The sequence below is a fragment of the Chiloscyllium plagiosum genome, chromosome 7 (assembly GCF_004010195.1).
Source record: "Chiloscyllium plagiosum isolate BGI_BamShark_2017 chromosome 7, ASM401019v2, whole genome shotgun sequence".
In the NCBI taxonomy this organism is placed as follows: Eukaryota; Metazoa; Chordata; class Chondrichthyes; order Orectolobiformes; family Hemiscylliidae; genus Chiloscyllium; species Chiloscyllium plagiosum.
Genome location: NC_057716.1, coordinates 51,535,429 through 51,561,932, shown reverse-complemented (window position 1 = coordinate 51,561,932; position 26,504 = coordinate 51,535,429). Strand labels below are relative to the sequence as shown.

The window sequence follows — 26,504 nt, the reverse complement described above, 5'->3', positions numbered from 1 at the left end:
AACAACGGGCCACGGCCTCAGAGACCATGGCCCAACCTTCCGTGAGTCAGGTCCAGGCCCTAGAACGCCGGGTATGGGCCTTGGAAGAGCAAGTCGACAACCTCGAAAATCAAAGTCGTTGGAAAAATATCCAGTTGCTGAGCCTTCCTGAATGGACAGAAGGAGGCCAGCTTGTTAAGTTCCTGGAGCAGTGGCTGTCACAACTGTTGAGGTTGGAGTCTGAGGTAGGCCCAGTGCAGGTCGAGCAGGCCCACCGGGTCGCAGTGCGCAGGCCCGAATCGGACCAGCAGCCCCGTCCGGTCCTAGTGTGACTCCAGCACTACAGAGACAAATAAATGCTGCAGGAGTCTTCCAGAACACTGGGGAAGGATCCCCAGGTAATGGTGTACAAGGGATAAAAAATAATGATCTTTCAGGACTTCTCTCCAGTTGTGATACACAAGAGGAAGGCGTTTGACAAGATAAAAAAGCGTCTGAGGGATCTGAATATTCAGTATTCTATGAGGTATCCAGCAACATTGCGCTTCAGTCATGGAGGGTCTCTATATAACTTCGGATCGCCGGAAAAAGCAAAAGAATTTTTGGACGCCCTTAAATAGACTGATTGGCCTGAATTATATAGACAATTATTTTACTTGATTTCTCTTCCACCCCCCTCTCCTTTTTCTCTCTTTTTCTTATATTTAAAATCTGCCTGGTTTACCTAGTTGTTGGGGGGTAACTTGGATTTTTCCTCTAATATATGTTAGGATTATAATTTTATATATTTTGTTTTATGTTGCTGCTTTGCCGAGAATGCCTAGAATAATAGTGTGGAAGGGACTGGTTGGATACCCACTTTTAATTTCCTTGTTATCAGATATTGGTATTTGTTTATCCTACTTTGTGATGTCTGGGGCGAGGGCACGACTCCAGCTGGAAGGAGTCATGGTGGGATTATTGGATGGTAGGAGTGCCCCCTTAGGGCAAGGGGGCAAGTCTCCTTTTAGTTATGCTGTGTTATTTTTTAGGTGTAGTTTTGATTTAGCAGTGTTAAAGGTTGCATTGTTAAATCTATGTGAATTGTTTACAGTTTCTACTCAATGCTCTGAGTGGAGTTCTTCCTCCTGGGGGGAGGGGGGTGGGGGTGGGTTCTCGGAACTTCCTGAACGATCATGGCCAGTCATTTCGTTTAAATAGTGCACCTGGAATGTTAAAGGGAGTCACTGTCCAATTAAAAGGAAAAAGATACTGTCAAGTCTTTAAAAAAAGAGAAGGTCGATGTAGCCCTTTTACAGGAGACGCACCCTAATGGTCAAGGAGGATTTGAAGCTGCAGCAGGAGGATTTGGCCAGATGTTCTTCTCATCTTTCAATTCGAAAAGTAGAGGGGTGGCCATTCTTATCTGGAAGAATCTTGTTTTTCAAATGTTAAGCCAAATGAAGGGCGAGTCCAGGCAGTTTATAATGCTTAAAGCTCTAATATATGGAGAGGAGTATGGAATTTAGGAGTATGTATATTGTCACCCCCGGCCCATCCTTTTAAATTAGTGACAGATGTGCTTTCCAGATTGATGGCCCTTGGGGCGCGTCACATGATTATAGGGGAGATTTCAACTGTATCATTGATCCCAAGGTGGACAGAATGCCTAGGAGCTCTGTGGGTATATCTCTGCAGTCTAGGCAGTTGGTAGATTTGATTAAAGATTTGGGACTGGTAGATGTATGGAGATGTCTTCACCTTGAGGGTAGAGATTTTACTTTTCATTCTAACCCACGTAAGTGCCATACCAGAATTGATATGCTTTTTATCCCTTTGACCTTTTTGAATTCTATACTGCCCAGCAAAATAGGGAATATAGCTGTTTCTGACCATGCGGCAGTGTATATGGAGGTCAAGGCTGGTGGTGATGAGGTGAACTCCTGGCACTGGCGTATATACCCTTTCCAACCGAAAGATAGTAAGTTCAAAGAATACTTTTCGTAGGAATTTAAAGCTTTCTGGGATATCAACTTAGGTACGGCCAGCAACCCCTCAGTGATGTGGGAGACTGCCAAGGCCTATGCGTGGGGCTTGATTATCTCATATTTATATCATGGAGCAGTTTGGCCTTGGAGAGGCTTTTACCAAATAGGGCGCAGTACTATATAGTGACCCAAAAGCAGTGGTGCTTATGTAAGATCAGATAGTTTTAGTGTTCATAGAGGTTGTCATCAAGGGTGGCCTCTATCGTCACTATTATTTACACTAGTGATCGAACCGCTGGCGGAAGCTATCCAGATGGACCCCAGTATAGTGGCCCCGGACGTAGGATCAGGCAAGCATAAAATTACTCTTTATGCTGATAGGGTGGGTCTAGATTTTCCAGATTTTAGGCAATACCAACTGAGCTCCTTGTTATCACATGTGGCTGATTGTGGATCACGAGAGAGCCAATCAATTCGGTTGGATATCGAGGCTTCCCAGGCAAAATGCCCCCTCATCAACCTATTGTTTATGGATAAGATGAGACCTGTCACGGATCATTGAAAAAGCTCGATGGTCCTAAACACAATCAAAACTTGGAGGATGATTTGACAGGGTGAGGGTAATCCACAAAAAAATCCCCGTTCACTCCTATGGAGGGAATGTTGGGATTTCAGCTGGGCTTGATAGACGCGGACTTTAAACTTTGGGAGGCCAGAGGAATCACCTGCTTGGGAGATCTATTCGATGGGGAGGTCATGATGTCCTTTGAACAATTGCATCAGAAGTTTGGGTTGCCTAGCCAGGACGTTTTGCAATATTTTCCAAGTATGAGACCTCGTACAGAAAAAGACCACACTGATGACCAATCCTTATAAATCGGATTTGGAGTGAAGAGTGCTTCGGCTGGTGGATGCCCCCTTGGTCAGTACTCTCTATCATTCGCGAGGTAATAATGTGTTGAAGGATATGGAACACTATATAAAACCTGGACTTAAGAATTAGGGGTGGAAATCTCCTCAGAGATGTGAGAGAATATCTGGGAAAATGCCAGGAGGGTCTCTATCTGTAATAGGACTCAAGCTATTCAATTGAAGATACTTCATAGGGCCCATATGGCACCAGAGCAACTTGCAAAATTTAAGATAGGAGCATCCCCAATGTGCCCTAAGTGTACAGTAGAAGTTGGTACTCTCACTCATTGTTTGTGAACGTGCCACAAGATCCACAGATACTGGGATAGCATGGCAAATGCCTTGGCAAAGATCTTGGGAATGGAGATTGGGTTGGATCCAGTGTTTCTCCTTTTGTGTTTCCCAAATTTTCCTTCTCTAGATGCATATGGGAAGAAACTGTTTACTATCCTTTCCTTTTGTGAGAGGAAAAACATTTCAGTAAGCTGGGTATCGGAAAGTCCCCAGGACACACTAATTGGCATAGGATAGTTATGGAACACTGCCCCTGGACTTCCTTATGAATATGGTGCACCAAAAAATGGAAATGTTTTATAGAACATGGCTACCCTTTTTGAGCTATGTCAATGCTGATGTATCGGCCGTATTATCTCGCTGTGGAGATGATAACTGTCGGTTCGGGGCCCCCTGGGAGGAAGAATCCCATATAAATACGGGCCTGCTCACTATTGCTCCCATCAATCAGGAGTTACAATGAGAGTGCATTGAAGATTGTAACTTTATTGAATGTAAATTAAGCTATCTTGTTATTGCTTGATATAATTCTATTTTGAATGTTTAATTATCTATTTTTTGTTAGTTATTTACTGAATTGTGGATTTTTTATATAGAGATTTTTAAAATACTTAGTGTGTTGGTAGTTTGTAGAGTACATTAATAGCTTTTTTCTTTATTTATAGTATTGTTATTATGTTATAAAGTGATTACACTATTTTGTATTAGTTTTGTAATTTTGTTAAAAAACCCGAAAATTTCTTTTCAATAAAAATATTTATTAAAAAAGTTGTACTGTCTCAAATTATTAAATTTGGAAGTGCTCTAAGTATCAAGTACACTAAACTATTATGAGTGTGTGCAACATGCAAAATACACTCTGCTAATGGTTAACTGTGCTGCTTTAATTAGTGCAACCTTTCATAGCCAAAACAGATTCATTTCATCAAATTGTTAACTAAACATTGAACTTAAAAGCCCGAAGTTAAACAGCTTACATGCTGACAAGGATAATTAAAACCTTTGTGGAATGTTACATGCTATATAGTATATGGAAAGGCAACAGAAACTGGACAGGTTGAGTAGGACATTGTAAACTGAATAAGTACAATATTTCAGCTTTACTCAAATTTAAAACAGAGAAAAATGTCCAGAACTTAATCCACAATAGAGCAAATTGTACAAGGTCAGTTATGATGTAGGATCGGAGTCTTTACTCAGTTCATGTTTCTAAAAGTCACATTTCTTTAAACTACACCAAATAAATGTACTGGTTCCAATTACTCACAGAACTATGGAAGTCAAAAACCAATACACATCCAACAACCGGTGCTGAACTAAGATGCACTCATTCATTGTTCTTTTTGTCACTAACCTCTTTTGTTCACAGTCCTTCCACATACTCCCTTAAAATTCCTTACTTACAAAGCACTCTATCTCTCCATCAACAACTTTATCCATCCCCCATTTCAATTATTGCTTTTCAAACCTCTCAATCTACTCCCTATGCATTCCAATCTCTGTAGAGAGAAGCAAGTTAAAACCATTGAATTATGCACAGCTCAGTGGTCTCAACAATCATATTCACAGTCCCAAAGTCATTGCTTTGGGACTGTGAATTTGATAACATTTTGCATTTATACAGCATTAGCAACATAGCAAAAAGGCCCAAAGCACCTTTTAAGAGTCATAATCAAACAAAATATTGAACCAAAGGAAAATGTTGGAATGGGGCACCAAAAACTTGGTCAAAGTACAAGCAGGAGATAAAGAGTCAGAGAAATGTTGGGATCAAACACTATATGCTATATAGCTGAATCAAGACACATGAACTCTGGTATGGTATAGGAATGCAGAAGAGAGTAGAGTGAATTGGGATGTTAGGACTGAAGATGATGGAGATAGGGAAAGGGATGAATAAAACTATAAAGGAATTTCGACGATTAAGTTAAATATGAGGCAATACAAGACTCCATCAAAATAGGTCAGTGAAACTGGATGATGGGCAAGTGGAATAATGTCAGATATTGGCAGCAAAGGTTTAGATAAACTGGAGTCCAGTTATAGCCTGATGCAAGAATGGAGAAGAGCATTTGACCCACTTTAACTGGGTTTTTCTTTAAAAGGGCTAGCTTGTTTGAACAGTTTTTGTTTTGGTACTTATTGAATTCCTATTTGAAAATTAAATTTGCTTCAATTACCTTTTCAAGCAATGTATTCCAGATCAAGACAACTTGATGAATTTTTAAAAAATCTCTCCAATATTTCTTTTACCAAAACATAATCTCTACTGACCTTCTTTCAGCTCATTACTGATGCTGAATTTATCTTGAAATTATTGACAATCTATAAAGGAGATTGTAACAAAAGGTATAGTTAGGAACTCTAGCATCCAATTCATGATATCAGGAGCGAGAAAGAAGCAAAGACTGTTCTGCTTGTTTCGCATCTTGGCTTCAGTAATGTCAAGGATATAAATATTTTAGATTGACACACATTCCTCCCTATCCAAGAGGTAAACTAAAACCGTAGGTTAATTTTGCAACTTTCTCATTACTATAAAGTTAAAGAAGCGCTGCTCCGTCATCAGTTGGCTGTGGAGTAGGATCATAAGACACAGAATTTAAAGCAAAAGATCAGTGTCATGTAACTGAAATGATTTACTGAATGGACCTAGATTGCTGTTAAGTCATTCATCTTTTAGAATGAGTTGCAAGGTTTGATCCATTAATATGCAAGTACCAAAACTACTTTCAAGTCACATTCTCCAGATAACTTAAGGTTTTATGGAAAAAGTTGAAACTTTATTGCTGGAACAGCACAGCAGGTCAGGCAGCATCCAGGGAACAGGAGATTCGACGTTTCGGGCACAGGCCCTTCTTCAGGAATGAGCAGAGAGTGTTCAGCAGGAGAAGATAAAATGTAGGGAGGAGGGACTTGGAGGAGGGGAGTTGGAAATGTGATAGGTGGAAAGAGGTCAAGGTGAGGGTGATAGGTCGGAGTAGGATGGAGGCGGAGAGGACAAGAAGAAGACTGCAGGACAGGAAGGCGGTGCCGGGCTGGAGGCCCCAAAGGAAACTTCCATATCCGCCACAGATTCACCTGCACCTCCACCAACATCATCTACTGCATCCGCTGCAGCCGGTGTGGACTCCTCTATATTGGGGAGACAGGCCGCCTACTTGCGGAGCGATTCAGAGAGCACCTCTGGGCCACCCGGACGAACCAACCCAACCAGTGTTGCACCTCCTGCGGTTGCAAGGGAAGGTGCCGGGAGTGGAGGTTGGGTCGGTGGGGGGTGTGGATCTGACAAGGGAGTCGCGGAGGGAGTGGTCTCTACGGAAAGCTGATAGGGGAGGGGAGGGAAATATATCCTTGGTGCTGGGGTCAAAGTGACATCTCAGCTCAGACAATGCATTCAAGATGTAAGGTTAGAGTCTGTCTGGATCCTAATCTTGAGCCAGACTGGCACTATTTCCAAATGGTACATGGAGTGACTGCCTGCAGATTGTGCTTTTTGAACAAAATAGAATGTCTGCAATGACCCCACACCTTCACTATCCTTTCTACCTGCGACTCCACTTTTAAAGAGCTATAAACCTGCACTCACTTACAAACTATACCTCTTATGCACACATCCGAATCATTTATATAAATGACGAAAAGTAATGTACCTCGCACCGATCCTTGTGGCACTGCATTGGTCACAGACCTCCAGTCTGAAAAACAATCCTCCACCACCACCCTCTGTCTTCTACCTTTGAGTCAATTCTGTATCTAAATGGCTAGTTCTGCCTATATTCCACGAGGTCTAACCTTGCTAACCAGTCTCTCATTGTCGAACGCCTTACTGAAGTCCATTTGGATCACATTCATCGCTCTGCCCTCATCAATCTTGTTAGTTACTTCTTCAAAATGCTCAATCAAGTTTGTGAGACATGATTTCCCATGCAGCAAGTCATGTTGACTATCCCTAATCAGTCCTTGCTTTTCCAAATACATGTACACCCTGTTCCTCCGGATTCCCTCTAACAATTTGCCCAGCACCAATGTCAGGCTCACTGGTCTATGGTTCCCTGGCTTGTCCTTACCACCCTTCTTAAACAGTGGCACCACATTAGCCAACCTCTAGTATTCCGGCACCTCACCTGTGACTATCAATGATACAAATATCTCAGCAAGTGGCCTAGCAATCACTTCCCCAGCTTCCCACAGAGTTCTAGGGTACACCTGATCAGGTCCTGGGAATTTATCCACTTTTGTGTTTCAAGACATCCACCACTTCCTCCTCTGAAATATGAACATTTTTCAAGATGTCACCATCTATTTACCTACATTCAATATCTTCCATGTCCTTTTCCACAGTTAACACCGGTGCAAAATACTCGATTAGTATCTTCCACATCTCCTGCGGCTCCACACAAAGGCTGCCTTGCTGATCTTTGAGGGGCCCTATTCTCTCCCTAGTTACCCTTTTGTCCTTAATGTATTTGTAAAAACCCTTTGTATTCCTTTCAACCCTATTTGCCAAAGCTATCTCATGTTCCTTTTTTGCCCTCCTGATTTCCCTCTTAAGTATACTCCTACTGCCTTTATACTCTAAGGATTCATTTGCTCTACCTTGTCTATATCTGACATATGCTTCCTTCTTTTTCTTAACCAAACCCTCAATTTCTTTAGTCATTCAGCATTCTCTACACATACCTGCCTTTCCTTTCACCCTGACAGGAATATACTGTCTCTGGACCCTTGTTATCTCATTTCTGAAGGCTTCCCATTTTCCAGCTGCGAACATCTGACCCCAATCAGCTTTTGAAAGTTTTTGCCGAATACTGTCAAAATTAGCCTTCCTCAAAGTTAGAACTTCAAATTTTAGATCTGGTCTATCCTTTCCCATCACTATTTTAAATCTAATAGAATTATGGTCGCTGGCCCCAAAGTGCTCCCCCACTGACACCTCAATCACCTGCCCTGCCTTATTTCCCAAGAGTAGATCAAGGTTTGCACCTTCTCGAGTAGGTACATCCACATACTGAATCAGAAAATGTTCTTATACACACTGAACAAATTCCTCTCCATCTAACCCCTTAACACTATGGCAGTCCCAGTCTATGTTCAGAAAGTTATAATCCCCCCTACCATACTCACCCTATAGTTCTTAAGGATAACTCAGACCACCTTACAAATTTGTTTCTCAATTTCCCGCTATTAGGGCTCTATTATACAATCCCAATAAGGTGATCATGCCTTTCGTATTTCTCAATTCCACCCAAATAACTTCCCTGGATGTATTTCCAGGAATATCCTCCCTCAGTACAGCAGTATCACTATCCTTTACCAAAACACCACTCCCCCTCCTCTCTTGCCTCCCTTTCTGTTCTTCCTGCAGCATTTGTATCCTGGAACATTAAGCTGCCAGTCATGCCCATCCCTGAGCCATGTTTCTGTAATTGCTGTGATATCCCAGTCCCATGTTCCTAACCTTGCCCTGAGTTCATCTGCCTTCCCTGTTATGCCTCTTGCATTGAAATAAATGCAGTTTAATTTATCAGTCTTACCTTGCTCTCTGCTTTGTTCCTGCCTGTCCTGACTGTTTGACTCGCTTCTGTTCTCAACTGTACCAGTCTCAGATTGAGCTTTTTCCTATCTCCCACCTCCCCACCTTATAGTTTAAATCCTCTTGAGCAGCTCTAGCAAATTTCCCTGCCAGTATATTAGTCCCTTCCAATTCACATTCAATCTTGTACAGGCCACTTCTACCCCAGAAGAGATTCAATGATCCAAAAATGTGAATCCTTCTCCCATACACCAGCTCCTCAGCCATGCATTCATCTGCTCTATCCTCCTATTCCTCCCCTCACTAGCTCGCAGCACCAGGAGTAATTCAGATCTTACTACTTTCGAGGATCTCCTTTTTAAATTCCTGCCTAATTCTCTATATTTTCCCTTCAGAATCTCATCCTTTTCTCTTCCTAAGTCACTGGTTCCAATGTGTACAATGACATCCCGCTGGTCCCTCTCCCCCTTGAGAACATTTTGCATCCTCTCTGAGACATCCTTTATCCTGGCACCAGGGAGGCAATATACCATTCTGATTTTTCGCTGCTGGCCACAGAAATGTCTGTCTGTGTCTTGGACTAGAGAGTCCCCCAACACATTGATTTCTTGGAACCTGACGTACCATCATTACATTAAAACCAGTCTTAATACCAGAAACTTGGCTGTTCGTGCTACATTCCCCTGAAAATTCATTACCCCCTACATTTTCCAAAACAGCATACTTGTTTGAAATGGGGATAGCCACAGAAGCTTCCTGCACTACCTGCCTACCTCTCTTATCTTTCCTGGAGCTAACCCATCTATGTGACTGTATCTACAATTTTTCTCCCTTCCTATAACTGCCATCCACCACATCCCCTTGTTCTTGTAAATTCCTCACGGTCTCTGTCTCTCCAACCATCCATTTGATCTGATAGGATTCGCAACTAGCGGTATTTATTGCAGATATAATTCTCAGTAACACATAAGCTCTCCCTAAACTCCCAAATCTGACAAGAAGAGCATATCACTCTACTAAAGGCCATTTTTGCTTCTTTTAAATAAGTTATGTTCAATTTTGCATTCAATGCTTCAATTTCATCTAGTTGATCCATCAGAAATAACTCATTTTACATACACCTCATTAGTATCTCATTTCTCTAAATGCCTGTGTAACCAAGAACTCATAATGAGCTCCCATCACAAGTGCACTACTTATCAGTCATGCATGCCTTCAGCTACTTTGCTGAAAATTAGACTTCACACATGCAGAGCATTCCTTGCAAAGTAGTCAATAAATATGTAGTCTTAATAACTTAGAAGGTTGGAAACTCTGGACCTTCTTAGCTTTCTATAGCTTTAGTAGGTTAACCAGGCGATTGCAGGTCAACACCACCTTCTCTAAGCCATCAACACCCACATCCCGCAAGTGAATATTTGAAAAAGTCCTTTTAAAAATCATGCTACTTTACCATCAGCTGTTTGAAAATAATATTCTATCATTCTACTGCTATTGTTATTGCTCATGTAGCAGCTTGGCTTGGTGATTATACACATCTGTAAATTACAAGCGGTGGATTTTAATCCCATTCAGCAATTTGGAGCACTGATGTTAGAAGAGCCATCTTTCAGCTATATTAAACTAAGACATTTTCAGTTGGACAAGGATCTTAACTTAATATTCAAAAAATAAAATAGGGAATCCCAATGTTGTAAATAACACACCTCCCATAACCAGTTAACACGAGATGAACAGAGAATTAATCTGTTATTTGGAGGACCTTGCTGCGTATTAGTCATCACGAGCAGTGAACATATTTATAAGTTATAAAGTACCTGAAAATGTGACAAGATTGTACAATTCCTCCCAAATTTCTATCAATCCTTACTAATTATATACCCCTGGACTACCGCAGGCAATTTCTTCCACTCAGGAAAACCATTTAACAGTACGTTTTCAAAATAATTCATTCTAAAATTGCAGCTGGAAATATCTTCAAAAAAAAAGGTCACTCTAATTAGTGAGAGGGGAAGAGAGATCCATAACAGTATTTAATATTGATAAGGCAGCAAGATCTCTCTCAAACACACACACACACACACAGAGAATAGGTTACCATGCAATTGTTTTAAAAAGCATTTTCTCCAAATATAAGCAGATCTATTTGCCATTTCTGCATTTAAAATCAAAACCAAAAAGTGGAAATTGAGGTCTTGTGGTGAAATAAACAATGTTTAGAATATAGATCATTGCTTCTCAAACCTCTCCCCAGAGTGAAAATCTGAGCAGTTGGGGGTGTGGCAAGATGGTGAGGGTTCCAAGTGTGTTATGAAGTACTTAATCTCGGTTTTTAAAACCTGTTTTTCCAAAGATTTTTGTTTTGCAACAGCAGGAATCAGGCCTTAAAGACCTGCAGTTGTCTAAGTTGACTGTTATTAAACAAAATGAGGATTTACAGAGACCTTGGAGCTTGAAGCATCGAGATAGATCTTCACAGCAGCCTCAAAAACTGCAACTCCAAAATATCAGCTTACGACCCACTCGGGGTCACAGCTCCCTCTTCTCCTTCAGCCCTTGCTTTTGGAAGCCCTGATATAGCTTCTTTATCAGAAACATACATCATAATATTGTTTGAAAACAAGTTCAAAGTGTAGGGCACTCATCCAAGAGTAGTTATAATAGGACTTGCTTCCCAGGATGTTAATAGACTTCACCACACTGTTGCTATTGAAATAAGACATTTGTGGATTGAAGTCTCACCTAAGAACTCAAGCACATAAATCGGGCCAACATATTAACAATGTAGCACATCGACCTGCCTCGGTATAAGCAGCACTGGTCAGAACAAAATATGCCAGTTATATAAAAAATTATAAATATTTCACAACAATAAGATAAGCTCTTGCTGTAACCATTACCAATATTTCTTAGATCATCAAAATTTATCATTTAACTCAATGCTCTTTGCAGATGATTACCTTTTACAAAATAGCTGCTTTTTAGAATAAAAAAAACAATGATTGCATCTCCAAGTATTGCAGATGAAATATTCATCATGTCAAACAAATCTTTTTTTTCCTCATTACACTTTAGGCTTAATTAAATTGTGTATGCGAAGAGTGGAAAATCAAAAACTAACCTGAAACCTTAAAATTATGCATTCTAATAAAATGTAGTTTCTCCTCAAACAGTAACTTGTGTTCCATGATGAATTGATATAGGGACACAAAGCAAATTGTATTTTCTTTATGTTCAAGTGGATGTAAAAGATCCCATGGCACTATTTCAAACAGCTCTCTCTCTCTGTCAAGTTGGAGCTTACTGTTCAGAAACTGACCACTGCAATTCTATTTTGCAATAGCAATGTGATTTTAAAAATGGCTGTCTGTAGAGTAATTTGAAATGTCCAGGGGTCAGAAAAGGTGCGAAACAAACACTTTTTTTTATACAAAGTTGTTGTTTCAATTAGGTGACCTGATCTTAACCACTATTCCATTTTTACTGGAGATTGCTAACTAGGAAATATTGATAGGAGATATTAACTAGGAGAATTTGATATCTGTATTCTATGAATTACTGAAGAAGCAAATCTGCAATAGAACCATTTGGTTCAGATCATAAAAGGCACTCTCTTCAGTCCTTCAACTGTGTATCATTAGTAACATTTGTGTGTAAATGGCAATTTCAATGCAGGGTGCCACCGAATTCAAGAGAGACCTACAGCTCACCTGATTTTTTGTAATGACCACCCTTTTCACATTTCTTCCTTTCCGGAAACCTTCCCTGGATAAACATGTGGTCTTGGGAAATGATAATTATATGCATCTCCTCTACCCGAGTTGTAGAAAATGAGGTCATGCAGTATGTGGCCGAATATCTTTTATCAAAACAGCACATCCAGCAATTTAGTGAAGAATGCCACAAATGTAGCTGTACTTTTTTAAAAACCTTTTCTTCTTGCTTTATGTCATCATAAAGACAATTTACAAGAGTACATGTTAAGAAAATACAACATTTATGGTGTATGAAAGGAGACTGCTGATTGCTAGAGGCACGACTATTAGAACACACTGGATAATATGGCTATTTCCTGCCAAATTCTGATTAATCAAGGCATCGTCAAGAAAGAAGCCAGAACACTACACCTCGTCATATTTTACTCTCCACCGAGGTCCCCAGGTGATTGGAGTGGAAGCATAGATACGGTAACTAACACAATCATCTGCCATTGCCATTAACTGTGATCATTACCAGTATGTTTCAAGAGACAGTTTACAACTTTCGCTTACACACAAAGATATAAAAAAAAACTCAAGGACCTTCACAAGAAGACAAAACAGTGATTGAGAAATAACCAGAAATTTATCTGAAGTCAAAAAAGGAGTTTCCTTGTTTCAAATGATCGCACCACGTTCAAAATCTTTCAGAAATCTCTGCAGAGGCACAGGGGATATAAAACATGAAAGATGATAATCTGGGATATACATCCCACTCCAAAAACTACAAAATCAGAAATGATTTGATTGTACCACTGAATTCACATTGTAATTGGCAGTAGGACTAGAAAACAAAGTCACCATTGTGTATTAACTCTTAGAGTAAATGCTATGGTACAGAACTACACTTTTTACAAAAAGATGTCAATTTTGTATAGGCAGATTTTGAAATTATTTCCAACTTTTAATTGCGAACTATGTAAAACAATGACATTTTATGGACACTGTTGTAGGCAATTACTTAAGAGTATGCAAAAAATTAGTCAGTTTGGCTTAAAATTATTTTTCAAAAATATCTTGCTGTAAATCAAGTGGCATGCATCTTTTAAAAAAAAAGACAATTATTACTTACTCAGAAATGCCCATGGCTGATTGCTTAGTAATTCTAGGATTGATTTTAATATTAGTATGTTTGATTCAGCAAGTATTACTTTTGCGCAATGTACTTTAGATATGTAAAGTTAATTCATTCTAAAGTTTCAGGTAGACAGTTAATGAATCAGTTAAAGAAATCTTACATTTTGAACAATAAACCTGCAAAGAATTCCGATCAAACAAGGATTAAAATACTTCTGTAGTTCAATTTTATGCAATTCAAAATCAAGGCATAAGAATAAAAGGACAACTTTTCTGGCATTCAGACATCTCTTGGATATTTGGAACACCTGCAGTACTCCAGTGGAGAAATTTTGTTTTCTGTAGTTTGAGCAAAACTTGGTTTATTATTTGATGCTGTTAGTATACATTACTTTCTAAGCAGGTATTGCTTTGAAACTGCACCTGTAGTTTATACTAATGAAGTCGGTTTGGTATAAATTGCCTGTATTTTATAAATACAAAATTGTTCTTTTTAATTTCTTTTATAGATGATCAGATTATCCGACAAACATTTATCCACAGAACTCTATTTGAAAACTCCAGATGCTGGAACTACTTCATGGCAGCATTTGCGGAGAGAAGCAACTAACATTTCAGGTTTGTCATCTTGCATTCAGGATTGGGAAAAGTTAGAGATGCAATAAATTATTGCGCAAATGGTGGGTAAATCAAGGAGCAAAGGAAGGACTATGATAAAGGTGAAACTTCAGAGTAAAAATAACAAGAATTAATCTTTTAGGGCTAAAGGGATAAGAAGCAGATGTGCCTATGGCACATGTGCTGATTAAAAGAAGAAAAGGGTCTGAAATGGTTGAAACTAATGTTAAGATGGAAAGTCCCTAACTGAAAAGTTCAGGTGCTGTTCCTCAAGCTTACTTGGAGGTCAGTGTGACAGCAAAATGAAAAATTAAAATAACTGTCAACCAGAAGCTTGGGGTCATCCCTACCAGCTGAAATGGAGATGTTCTGCAAAGTGGTCACCCAAGCTACATTTATCTCCACAATTTAGAGGAGACTATACTGAGCAGCAAATACAGTAAACTAAATTGAAAGGAGTGCCTGCAAATTGCAGCTTCACCTGGAAGGACTGCTCGAAGCTTTGGCAGCAGCTAGAAGGGGTAAAGAGACAGCACCGGCACCTCCTGAATTTGCATTGAAAGCTATGATCGGAAGGGGATAGGCTTTTAGTTGTGTTCGGGGTATCATTGTGAGAATAATCCCTTGGGAATCCTCATGGGAGGGCATTTATTTGTTGGTGGAATTGGTGGAAAATGATTTATTAAATATGAAGCCTGATGGAGTGGAAGCTGAGGACAAGAGTCAGATGGACTGGATGAAACTAAGTAGTCTGGAAATTGGAAGCAAATTTGATTTGGTTTTCCAACTATGGGTAAGACAGGTTATGGCATCGGTGAAACCATCATCGTCCTGGGGGGAAGAGAATAATGTTGGGTTGAAACTGAGAGTACAGACTTCAGCAATTTCAAAAGCAGAGAGATTACAGCAATTGAAGGGAACAGAGAAATGAGGATAGCCATGTCTCAGTGAAGGGAAAAGGAGAGGACTCCAGACCAAACAAGTAGGTATGAAGGCAAGGGTGACAAGAAGAGCTCAATGTCACTTTGAAATCAAAATTTATTTAAGGTACGGGTATAAGGAGATAAAGCAGAGCCTTATCCTATATTTCATTTTCTAATACGTTATTGTAATGTAATAAAATCAGAAATTGCTGCAGAAACTCTGCAGATCTAGCGGTATCTGAGGAGACAAAGCAGAGATAACTTTTCAGTCCAGTGACTAGAGTTCTAAGGAAGGGTAACCAGACTAAACGTCAACATTGCTTTCTCTCCACAGATGTTGCTAGACCTGAGTTTTTCCAGCAATTTCCATTTTGTTCCAGATCTCCAGCATCCACGGTTCTTTGTTTTATTTTTAATGTTAATAACATTTTGCTTATAGCAGAGTATAATTTGAAGAGCAAAGGTATTCACATCACTAGCACAAGAAAAAAAACTTAATTGCAATGGGACACCAGCAAAATAAATGCAATTTTGATCTTAAACTGATAACTAGATTTTTATTTTCTATCCCTTTCTATCTTACTGTTGACAGAATAAAGATCTTTTATTCGACTAATTTGCTTAAAATACCCTTCAGTTTTTAATCCTTTCTTATCCAGTGTCTAAAGCTTCTACATCAACCTATATCAAATAAGGAAATTAACAGAGCTTTATTGCATCCATATCTAAAAATGCTCTGCTTCCCCCAGGCTAGATACTACTAATAATTGGCTCCTGGCTTTGGTTTGTAGTCAGCCACATGTTAAACAAGTCAGGGCAGCCAGCATATACTAAAATTTACAATCCACAAGCTAATTATCTATTCAACTCAATTCTAAACTATTCCTCCAATGGTAAATCTACCAGTCCTAAATTCTCCTCAAATCTTTATCATACTGACAGCTTCAGCTTTGCTATAGCTTAGTCAGAACAAGCAGTTTGAGATAAAATTAGAAAAACTTGAAAATTGTTCAAGATTCGTGACTGCGACGATTCCTGTTTTGTCTCCCAGCACTAACAATCTCCTGCTTCCATAGCATTTTCAAATGAGCTTTTTGACCACTGCCTTGCATGAAAAGCCCCTCAACAATATGTTCTTGCTCATTCTTCAAGTATTATATGACTATTATTTCTTCAAAGACATTGAGAGCTACTCAATAGTAGTTAGCATTTTAAAATGGCATCACACTTATGTTCAAAACATTTCACATGATTACATTTATTCAAATGCTGAATCTGTTTAGTACTTTACATTCAAGCATTTCTACTTTGTCTCATACCATATGACTCACTTAATCCTCATGAAGTCATAGGATTTCCAGGTTAAGTACACAGAAGCAACATTAGATTTTGGCACACAAGCTCACAAGGTGGCTTTTTTAAAAAATAGAATTTTCCTTATATTCTGAAAAATGCCAGAATTTGAAATTAAGTGAATTCAGGACAAGCTTTCCCAGTAGAATTTATTGCTAGATCATCTCTTTCAAATATATTCTGTTATATTCACAGTGACACCTACTGGAATTTAGCTGCACATAAATGTTCACCTACAGTATTCCCCTTAAATTATCATTTAAAAACAGTGGGATGTTTTAATGATACAGCAAATACTGACCTGATGATCTGCAAATTGTACAGGCTAGAAGAAATTACAAATCAGATGCCACCTATATGCAACAAATACATAACTGAACAGCATACATGCTGTAGCAGAAACAAACCTCACCTGGCGAGGGGAGCGGAAGAGAGGTAATTGAATCCGAACTTGATAAAATAATTTATTTTCCATTTACATCAAAAGTAATCCCATGACTTAATGTGGTAAACTATCCCAATTGTATTAAAGGTTATATATTTACCTCATCCTTACAATTATGTACAATGTTTTAAAGCTCCTTGAGATGTGATCATGCCAGCCTATCCTTTACAACGTTTTAATTTCAGAACAAGCTTTCTGCAGCTGAATAAATACATTAATCAACTCTTGTTTTAAGACTCAGAAGAAGCTTGTGTGTCTGTGGAAATGGAAGCTGGTTCATCTTTATTTGCATTAGGTGATGCAGTTGCCTTGATGTCAGCAGTTGTCATGGAAACAGTTCCAGTATCCAAAATGAGGGCAGGGGTTTGTTCAGCAGAGGCAGGAACATTAAAACCACCTATTCCTGTAGAAATGGCAGAAATTGTTTCAGTTAGGCCAGCTTTTGCTTCAGTAATCAAGGGCGATTGTGAAGGAAACATGGTGGGCATTGTAAGGGGGGGCAGTCCAGGAAGCGTGAGTGGCGGCATCTGAGCAGTTGGTGGAAAACCTAGGAGAAAAACAACATTGTTACTTAATATTTTACTCACTCTAGCTTAGAGAGGATTGTGTACAGTGTCAAGGCATTCAAATTTACGATCAGTAACCATTCTATAATGTTCAAAAATAAACCGTTATTTAGATATTTTAAAGAGAAACATTTTGTGACTACTTCTTTTTAATAAAAAAGATTTCCAATAATGTACCAGGACAGTACTAATGTTAGTGTAACAACACAAATTGTATTTTTTCAAGTTTGTTCTTGGGATTTGAGCACCATTTGCAAGGCCAGCACTTTTTACCCATCCCACAGAGATTCATGGGGAAGATGAGCTGGTTTCATGAGCCATTACAGTCCATCTGGTGGAGATGGACTCGTATTAGAAAGGGAGTTCCTGTAACTTGATTCAATGGCAGAAATAAAGTTGATGACATTGTTGCAAGTTAGCGTGGTGTGCAGCTGGAGTGGAATTTGCAGTAGGTGATGCTCCTATACATCTACTGTCTTTGTCCTTCTCAGTGGTTCAGGTTGCACCTTTGGAAGGAGCCTTGACAGTTTGCTGCTTTTCATCTTGTAGATTGTGCAAGGTGCTGGGAAAGCTTGTCTAAAGTAATATGTGGGGTGCCAACAAAGAAGGGTGTTTTGCCCTGGAAGTTATTGAGCCTTGAGTGTATTTTAAGTTCCATTCTGCCGGTAAATAGCAATGTTCCATCAAGTCCAGACTTGTGTCTCATTGATGGAAAGGTTTTGAGAGACCTGATCAACTTGTCCTCATTAGAAAATCCCTCCATACCTGGGACCAAGCGAGCGAATCTTCTCTAGACTGCCTCCACTGCCAGTATATCTTTCCTTAGATAAAGGGAATTGAATTGTTCACAGTATTCCAGGTGTGGTCTGACTAGTGCCATCTTTAGGTTTAGCAAGAGGTCCCTGTTCATTTTAAAAGGAATGGAGAATAAAAACGCCAGAAGTTCATTTGCCTCCCTCTTACCACTGAACAGGGACGCTAGCTTTTCAAGATTCACACATGACACCTTCCCAAATCCCTTTCCCAACTTAAGTATTAATCAAATAATTGTAGCCCTATCAGTTACTGATTGCCATCATGAAAACACCCCTTTTATCCCAATCCTCTCCTCTACTAGTTAGGCAATTCTCTACCCATGTTATCCCCAACAACTTGGACTCTTATTAAGTAACCTTGTATGTTATATCATCAAATGCCTTTTGGAAATCCAAATATTAAATCAACTGAATTCCCCTTATGTATCCTGCTTGCTACTTCCTTAAAGAACTGTACTAAATTTGTTAGACAGGATTTTCCTTTCATGAAGCCATGCTGAGTCTGCTTGATTTTGTGTTTCTAAATGCTCTACTATTCACACAGAGGGTGGTACGTGTATGGGATGGCCTGCCAGAGGCAGCAGTGGGGGTTGGTACAATTGCACCATTTAAAAGGCATCTGGATGGGTATATGAATAGCAAGGGATATGGGCAGAGTGCTGGCAGGTGGGTCCAGATGGGGGTGGGATATCTGGTTGGCATAGAAGGGCCTGTTTCCTTGCTGTACATCTCTACGACTCTATTATGTACTTTATAGTAGACTTTTAACATTTTTCTAGTGATAGATGTTATACTAACTGGACTATTGTTTCTGTTTATTGTCTCCCTTTTTGAATAAGTGTCTTAGGTTGGCAGTTTTCCAATCATCTGGAAATTTTCCAAAACTTAAGGATTCTTGGAAGAGTACCAGTATATCCACAATTTCTGAATTTAAAATCCTTGGATGCAACCCTTCAGCAGACTGATCAGCCTTCAACTCCATTATTTCCCCTAGTACTTATTCCCTAATGCTAGTTATGACATGTATTTCCTCCTTGATTAATCAGTACTTTTGGAATGTTATTAGTAACATCTATGACGACTGATGTAAATTATTTGTTGAACTCTTCTACCATCACCTGACACCCCATTCCTATTTCCCCAGCCTCGTTCTCTGAGGGCTCTATGCTCTGTTGCCACTCTTCCATGTACTTAAAACAAATTCACTGTCCATTTTTACATTACTTGCTAGTTTGCTCTCAGTTTATTTTTTCTTTTTCATCTTTTGGTGATTTAAAACTTCTTCAGTCTTCTGATTTACCATTAACCTTAGTCACTTTTCAAAAATTCTTTATATTTGATACTGTCCTCAACTTCCTTGATTAACTGTGGTCAATTTATCCCCTTCTTACAATCCTCCTTCCTCTCTGGGATACATGGAGGTCATGAACTTGTTAAACAATGGCTGAAGGTTTTTTTTAAATTGACTGTGCCCTCATTCCCATGTAATTATCCTTATTTAAGTTTAGCACAGTTGTTTCCAACCCAAATTTCCCACTATCAAACTGAATGGTAAATTCTACTATGTTATGATCACTGTTCCCTAGGGGATCTTTTATTTGGAGATCATTTATTAAACCTGCCTTTCTATTTATTACCAGATTCAAAAACACCTACTACTGGTTGAATCCATTTTAGCAATTATTCCAAATATATTCAGAATTCCTCCGTGTGGCTACCTCTGCAAGACGACTGAAATAACCCATAATTAATGCACTGCCATTTTTACATGCTCGCATTATCTTCTCTATCCTACAGAACAGCTACTGTTCGAGGATCTATAGACTACTTCTACCATTGATGCCTTCCTCTTGCTATTTCTCATCTCTACCCATATGGACTGTACATTAGCAAGGATTGATCTTGGATCAGGTAATGTATTAATTCCATCTTGTACTGATAAAGCTACATCCACTGTCCCTCCGTTCCTACTTGTCCTTTTGAAAAGTCACTATCCCCAAATATTTAGTTGCCAACTTTGATCTCCTTGCAACGATACCTCCATAATGGCTATAAGATCATGACTTTTAACCTCTATTTGTGTCATTAATTCATTTACTTTGTTCCAAATACTATGTGCATTCAAAACAAAGACCAGTAATTTGTCATTTTACCTTTTTGTTCCCTCTTTGTCCTCATTTTCCACTGTTTAAAAACAATCTCCCTGCTTGTTGCCCTGTAATGCTGCCATATCCTTTTGGTCTGGAAGCCTACGTTTCTTTGTTCCCTCACTCACCCCTAGTCTAATCAGCATGTCTTGCTCTGCTGGAACCCAAACTGAACAATAAGAAGGTTATTGCTGAGCTAGTACAGTTATATTTGACACCTACCATCACTTTACTGATGATAGAGAAAACTCATGTGGTGGTAATAGGTCAGTTTGAATTTGTCCTGCTTTGAGGTGCAGGGCAGATCTGGCAATTTTCCACATTGACGATTAGATGTCAGTGTTGTAGTAAATATCTCCAGTATGGCAGCCAGGATGTTGTCTGCACTGTACTGATTCTGTGATTATCAGGGGACATTGACTTTGTTGCATTCAGCTTTCTTGGTATCACAGTGTGAATTGAGTTGACTTAAGACTGGCATTTGTGATGCTGTGATTCGGAGATGCCGGTGTTGGACTGGGGTGTACAAAGTTAAAAATCGCACAACACCAGATTATAGTCCAACAGGTTTAATTGGAAGCACACTAGCTTTCGGAGCAACGCTCCTTCATCAGGTGACAATCACCTGATGAAGAAGCGTCGCTCCGAAAGCTAGTGTGCTTCCAATTAAACCTGTTGGACTATAACCTGGTGTTGTGCGATTTTTAAATCTGTGATGCTGTGGATCTCAGGAGGCAGTTGGATGATCATCCACTCAGCACTGTTTAGCAGGTAGAGTGCAGCTTCATCAAAAGGGTACTTCATTCCTACAAATGTCTGGTAGTCCTAGCAGCTTCTTCTGATTCCCTGGCTAAAAGCAATTGTCAATTGAGGCATATGCACGGTCAAAAGGTTATAGGTTAAAAGTAAGTCTGATAGTCCAAAGGATCTCATGGATGTCACTACTGAGCCACCAGATCTGTTCCAAAATTACCCTGTTTAGCATGGTGGTAGTTCATGCACACACACATGCACTTTAGTAATCTCAGCCTGAAGACAAGGACTGTGGGGTGTCACTCTTACCAACACTGTCTTGGACAGATGATTTTATAACAAGCGGGTAAGAAAGTGTGAATTCAAATTGGATTTCCCATTTCTTATTTCTCACATCATCTGCCATAGGCCCAGTCTAGCAGATACATCCTTCAGGACTCAGTTTGGTCTGTGATGGTGCTACTGAGTCATTCTTGATAATGAATGTCGAAGTCCCCCCCAACTAAAACACATTCTGTGCCTTTGTTGCCCTTCGTGCTCCTTCCATGTGGTACTCAATATGGAGTGCTGTCTCATCAGCTGAGGGTGGACAGTAGATACAGATCAGAAGATTTATCTTTTGCATTTTGATGCCATGACATTGTGGAATCTAGGGTTAATACTGAGAGTTCCCAAGACTAATCTTTCTGAAATGTATACCACTGAGCGACCATCTCTTTTGGGTTTCTCTGCTTTCCTATTTAGGATTTCAGACTTTTGACATTAATTGAAGGGGGAATGCAAGATAGCAGATTATGCTATTAGTACTGTCATTTGTACAAGATTACTTAATAGTCTTCACAGCTGAAGAATAGTGAATGACAAATAGGGATTTGTAAAAAAAGAGGAAAAGAATCAAAGAAATTATGAGTTTATACTAAAACATTTCTCACTTAGAATGAAAACAGTTCCATTTTGTATGATTGTGCAGATTGGACAGTACTTTATACGCAAACATACCAGTTGGTGGAGGGATCACACCTATTCCTGGTAGGGTTACTGGAGCAAAGTTTTGTAGGGGGATATTCAAGTTAGGTAGGTTGGGTAAATTAGGAAGTCCACTTGGCAACGGCATTAGACCTGCAAATATTGCAAAGTACAAAATCAAATACATCAATATCATCAGTGTTATACTTGTCAATTCTTTCAGGAAAAAAAGACATTCATTATTATTGGTGAGACAGTGGCTACGTATTTCTATTACAATCAACTTTAGAAACATACAGAACAGTTTGATAGTTATTGAAATTACTCCATTACAACACAGAGTTCGGTTGGAATGCTGGTTGGAACTCTATCAACAAACACATTGACTTGGATCCCATTTACCAGCCCTTGAGAAAAAGTACATGGAATGACATCACCACCAGAAATAACGTCATCAACCCAAGGAAACTGAAGCACATAAATAGAAAGCAGGCCATACCACCAGTGCTTCATCTGGAGGCTCACTGACGATGTCACCTAGTATGGTGACGAAACGTGTGAAAACTTTCCAGCTCACCAAGCAAACCTACATCCAGAACCTCAACCTGAACTACAAATCTTCTCAAAACTCGCAATCTATAAAACGGTTGTACGCAAATAGCTTTGTTTATTCTATTTTATCTTCATTTCTTTGCATAATAAACTTCTGCTTTATTGCTAAAACCAAATCTGCAGCATTGTGCGCTTGCACTTCAGTGAAAGACCTTCTTGTTAAATAAAGAAAATGCTATCAAGCCAGATTTCAGCCTGGGATCGTCTTGTCCAGCAGACCACCAGCTGAGACCCTAACACAGTGAGCTTATATTTATTATTGGTGAGACAGTGGCTAGGTAGTGTTGAAGATAAAAATATTTCCAAGCTATAAATATGCAACTCAATTTAATCAAATCATCTATTTTTTTAGATCATTATATCGAGTCAATGGCAGTTTTCAGCTAGGCACATTTTGCCAATATATAATGAACATTAATTTGTTTCATTGACCAAAAAATGAATTGACCATCTAGGTAGAAATACTTCCTTCAGATTCACACCAACTTATGATTATTATCCAAGAAACAGAGACTTACCTGGCATGGTTGCATCAACATTTACATTTGTTGTTGAAACTATGCCTGGAGATGAATTAATTGATGAAGGCAACAATGGAACCGTTGGAACACCTTTAAATGAAAAAAAAAACATATATAAAAATAAAGTCTTGAAATTATCTGAACAAATAATAATTGCATTCCAATATCTACTGCAAAGAACAAATAGGGAAAGCAACGGTTTCTTAACATTGGTAATACTTTGACAGAAATGGATCAGATAAATTAAATATCACAGGTCGAAATTGCAAGTTTTTCCCAAATATAACTGCTGCTGTAACTAAAATAGACAATTTAGACTGTGAATAGGTATTCTTGTGCATACACTTTTTATAATAAGCTGCTCAACAATAGTAGTTCTGTAATTTTGGTTAGAATGTAGCAATGTAAGTTTTCACTGGTACACCATGTAGATTACGTACAATGGTTTGACTCTGTTGAGGCAGAAGAAAAATAAGAAAACGATAAGATGATTCTACAGTTCTGATAATAGGTAGGTATTCCTTCTAGAATAATATATTGCCTCCCACAGGCCCAAAGCTGTCAAGCAGTTGTAGAGCACATGGATAGGTAAGAGTCAATAGTTAGTGTTCAAGGTGCATATTGTTACTGACCATGTTGACAGAGTAATAGATGGGGATTACAGGAAGATCTTAGCAAGCTAGGAAAGGATTTAGCAGCAGGACATTTGTCTCTGGATTACTCACCATGATAGCAGGAAAATTATGCAGGAAAGAGGACCTTTTCCTTGGTGCACTGAAACTAATTCTAGAAGACTGATCAATACAGCTCATTTGGGTTGGATCTGAACAGAACTGGGACGAACATTGTCGTCAGGTAATTTTCTTTTGATATTGGGGAGGATTTACACTGACTTGGCAAGAAGGATAGAAACTACGAAGTAATAGTAGAAAGGAAAAACAATATGCATGAAGAACTGGCAGACACAGTTAGTAATAATATAAGTGTGGGATATTGAGAATAATCAATAGGAAGAAATGACAATAGACAATAGGTGCAGGAGTAGGCCATTCAGCCCTTCGAGCCTATACCACCATTCAATATGATCATGGCTGATCATTCCTAATCAGTATCCTGTTCCTGCCTTATCTCCATAACCCTTGATTCCATTATCTTTGAGAGCTCTATCCAACTCTTTCTTAAATGAATCCAGAGACTGGGCCTCCACTGCCCTCTGGGGCAGAGCATCCCACACAGCCACCACTCTCTGGGTGAACAAGTTTCTCCTCATCTCTGTCCTAAATGATCTACCCCNNNAAGCCCAGTCTCTTCAGTCTTTCAGTGTAAGGTAATCCCGCCATTCCAGGAATTGACCTCGTGAACTCCCTCAATAGCCAGAATGTCTTTCCTCAAATTTGGAGACCAGAACTGCACACAGTACTCCAGGTGTGGTCTCACCAGGGCCCTGTACAGCTGCAGAAGCATCTCTTTGCTTCTATACTCAATTCCTCAAACACATAAAAAGGCTGTGTAAGGCAGATGTCAGGTCAATTACACAAGTCATAACCATGTCTGAATATTCTAGAAGTGGAGAAAACAAAGTAACAGCAAAGAGACTGAGAAAAGAAGGCCAGCTAGCATTTCCTAGATAGTAAAAAGATGGTTAAAGAGGCAGGGTGCCAATTAAGATCAAAACGAGAATTTATGCACAAAGGAGACCTTTGCTTCAATCCTTAGCAAGGAAGATGACATTTAGTACTGAGTAAAGAGGAGGTAATTGAGACACTGAAAGGGCAACAGAAACTGATAAAGAGAAGGTATTAAAAAAGGCTGGGAATACTTTAAGTTAAATGGTCACTGGAACCAGGTCAGGTACATCCAAGAATACTGACAGAAGCAAAAAAAATGAAAACTGCAGAGGCATTGGCCATAATTGTCCTTAAATACAAGATTGGTGCCAAAGGCCTGGATAAATCCAGCAACTATACGCCTATCAATTTAACCACAATGGTGGGAAAACTTTTAGAAAGTATAATCCTGGAACTAATTAAGGAAAATCGACATGGAATGGTAAGAGAAATCATGTTTAACTAATTTGATTGATTTTTTTTAAAGTAACAAAGAGTATTGGTGAAGGTAATTACTATCAATGGTATACATACTTCCAACAGGCAACTGATAAGGGGCCATATGGTTGACCTTCACATTAACACTGAATAAAAGTCCATGAAATAAAAGTGGTCATGGCAGCAAGGATCCAAAGTTGCTGGAGTGAAAAAAAAACACTATAGTGAATTCTTGCTTCACAAACTGGAGGAAATTGTAAATTGGGGTCCCTCATAATAGTGGAGTATGTGTTGCTGGAAAAGCACAGCAGGTCAAGTAGCATCCGAGAAGCAGGAGAGTCGCCATTTCGGGAATAAGCCCTTCATCAGGAATGAGGCTTGTGGGCTGGGGAAGGGAGAGAAGCTGAGAGATAAATGAGAGGAGGGGTGGGGCTAGCGGGGAAGGTAGCAGAGAATGCGATAGGTAGATGAAGGTGGGGGAAAAGATGTGGTTTTCTAGCACCAAACTCTCGACTCTGATCTCCAGCATCTGCAGTCCTCACTTTCTCCTAGTTCCTCATAATAGGACCACTATTTGTCACTAATATATATCAAGATTCTGGTGTGAAGGGCACAATTTCAAAATTTGCTATGAGAAAAAAAACTCAAATGTATTATCAACCAAGAGAAAGATAGTGATAAATTTCAACAGGACACTGGTAGTTGTTATGGGCAGATACATGGTGAATTAAATTTAAACAGGGAAATTTAAAAGTAATCCATTTTGGTCAGAAGAACAAGGTACCATGATGTAAAATATTCCATTCTAAAGGGAGCTTGTGGATGAAACATGAGTGCTGACATTAATGATGGAAGTTGTGTGATGTCATTAATTGAGAGTGAACAACAATATGGAATGACACAGGCACACTTTTCTCTTTTTCCCCATAAAGCTTCCCAATATACAAACAAACCTGGTGATGAAACTGTGACAAGAACATCTTCGGCAGTTTTACTTGTAACCAAGTTAACATACAACTTTTACCTTAAGATAAAATATTCTTCTCGTAAACAGCCAAAAACAAAACTCTATTACATTTATTTTGTCTTTATTTAAGAATGAGTTTCAAATGTAGTTCCAAATTAACTTCTTACTTAAGCCATTTAAGAACACTATTTTAAAATATGGGGATAATGCAAGTCAAAAATACACAACTTGGCTAAATTATTTTGAATAT

The 26,504-nt window shown here is 39.1% G+C and overlaps 1 protein-coding gene across 1 annotated transcript in view; it reads right to left on the bottom strand.

Annotated features, from left to right (window-relative positions):
• Positions 1-12,668: 12,668 nt before the first annotated feature.
• The window catches only part of gorasp2 (golgi reassembly stacking protein 2), a 43,262-nt gene continuing 29,426 nt past the window's right edge, over positions 12,669-26,504 (bottom strand). Inside the window, exons 8-10 of the mRNA XM_043693713.1 lie at positions 23,240-23,332; positions 22,143-22,262; positions 12,669-17,409 (exon numbers count right to left, since the gene is read on the bottom strand). Coding sequence (XP_043549648.1) covers positions 17,093-17,409; positions 22,143-22,262; positions 23,240-23,332 — 530 coding nt within the window. The 3' untranslated portion in view covers positions 12,669-17,092. The remainder of the gene's footprint in view (positions 17,410-22,142; positions 22,263-23,239; positions 23,333-26,504) is intronic.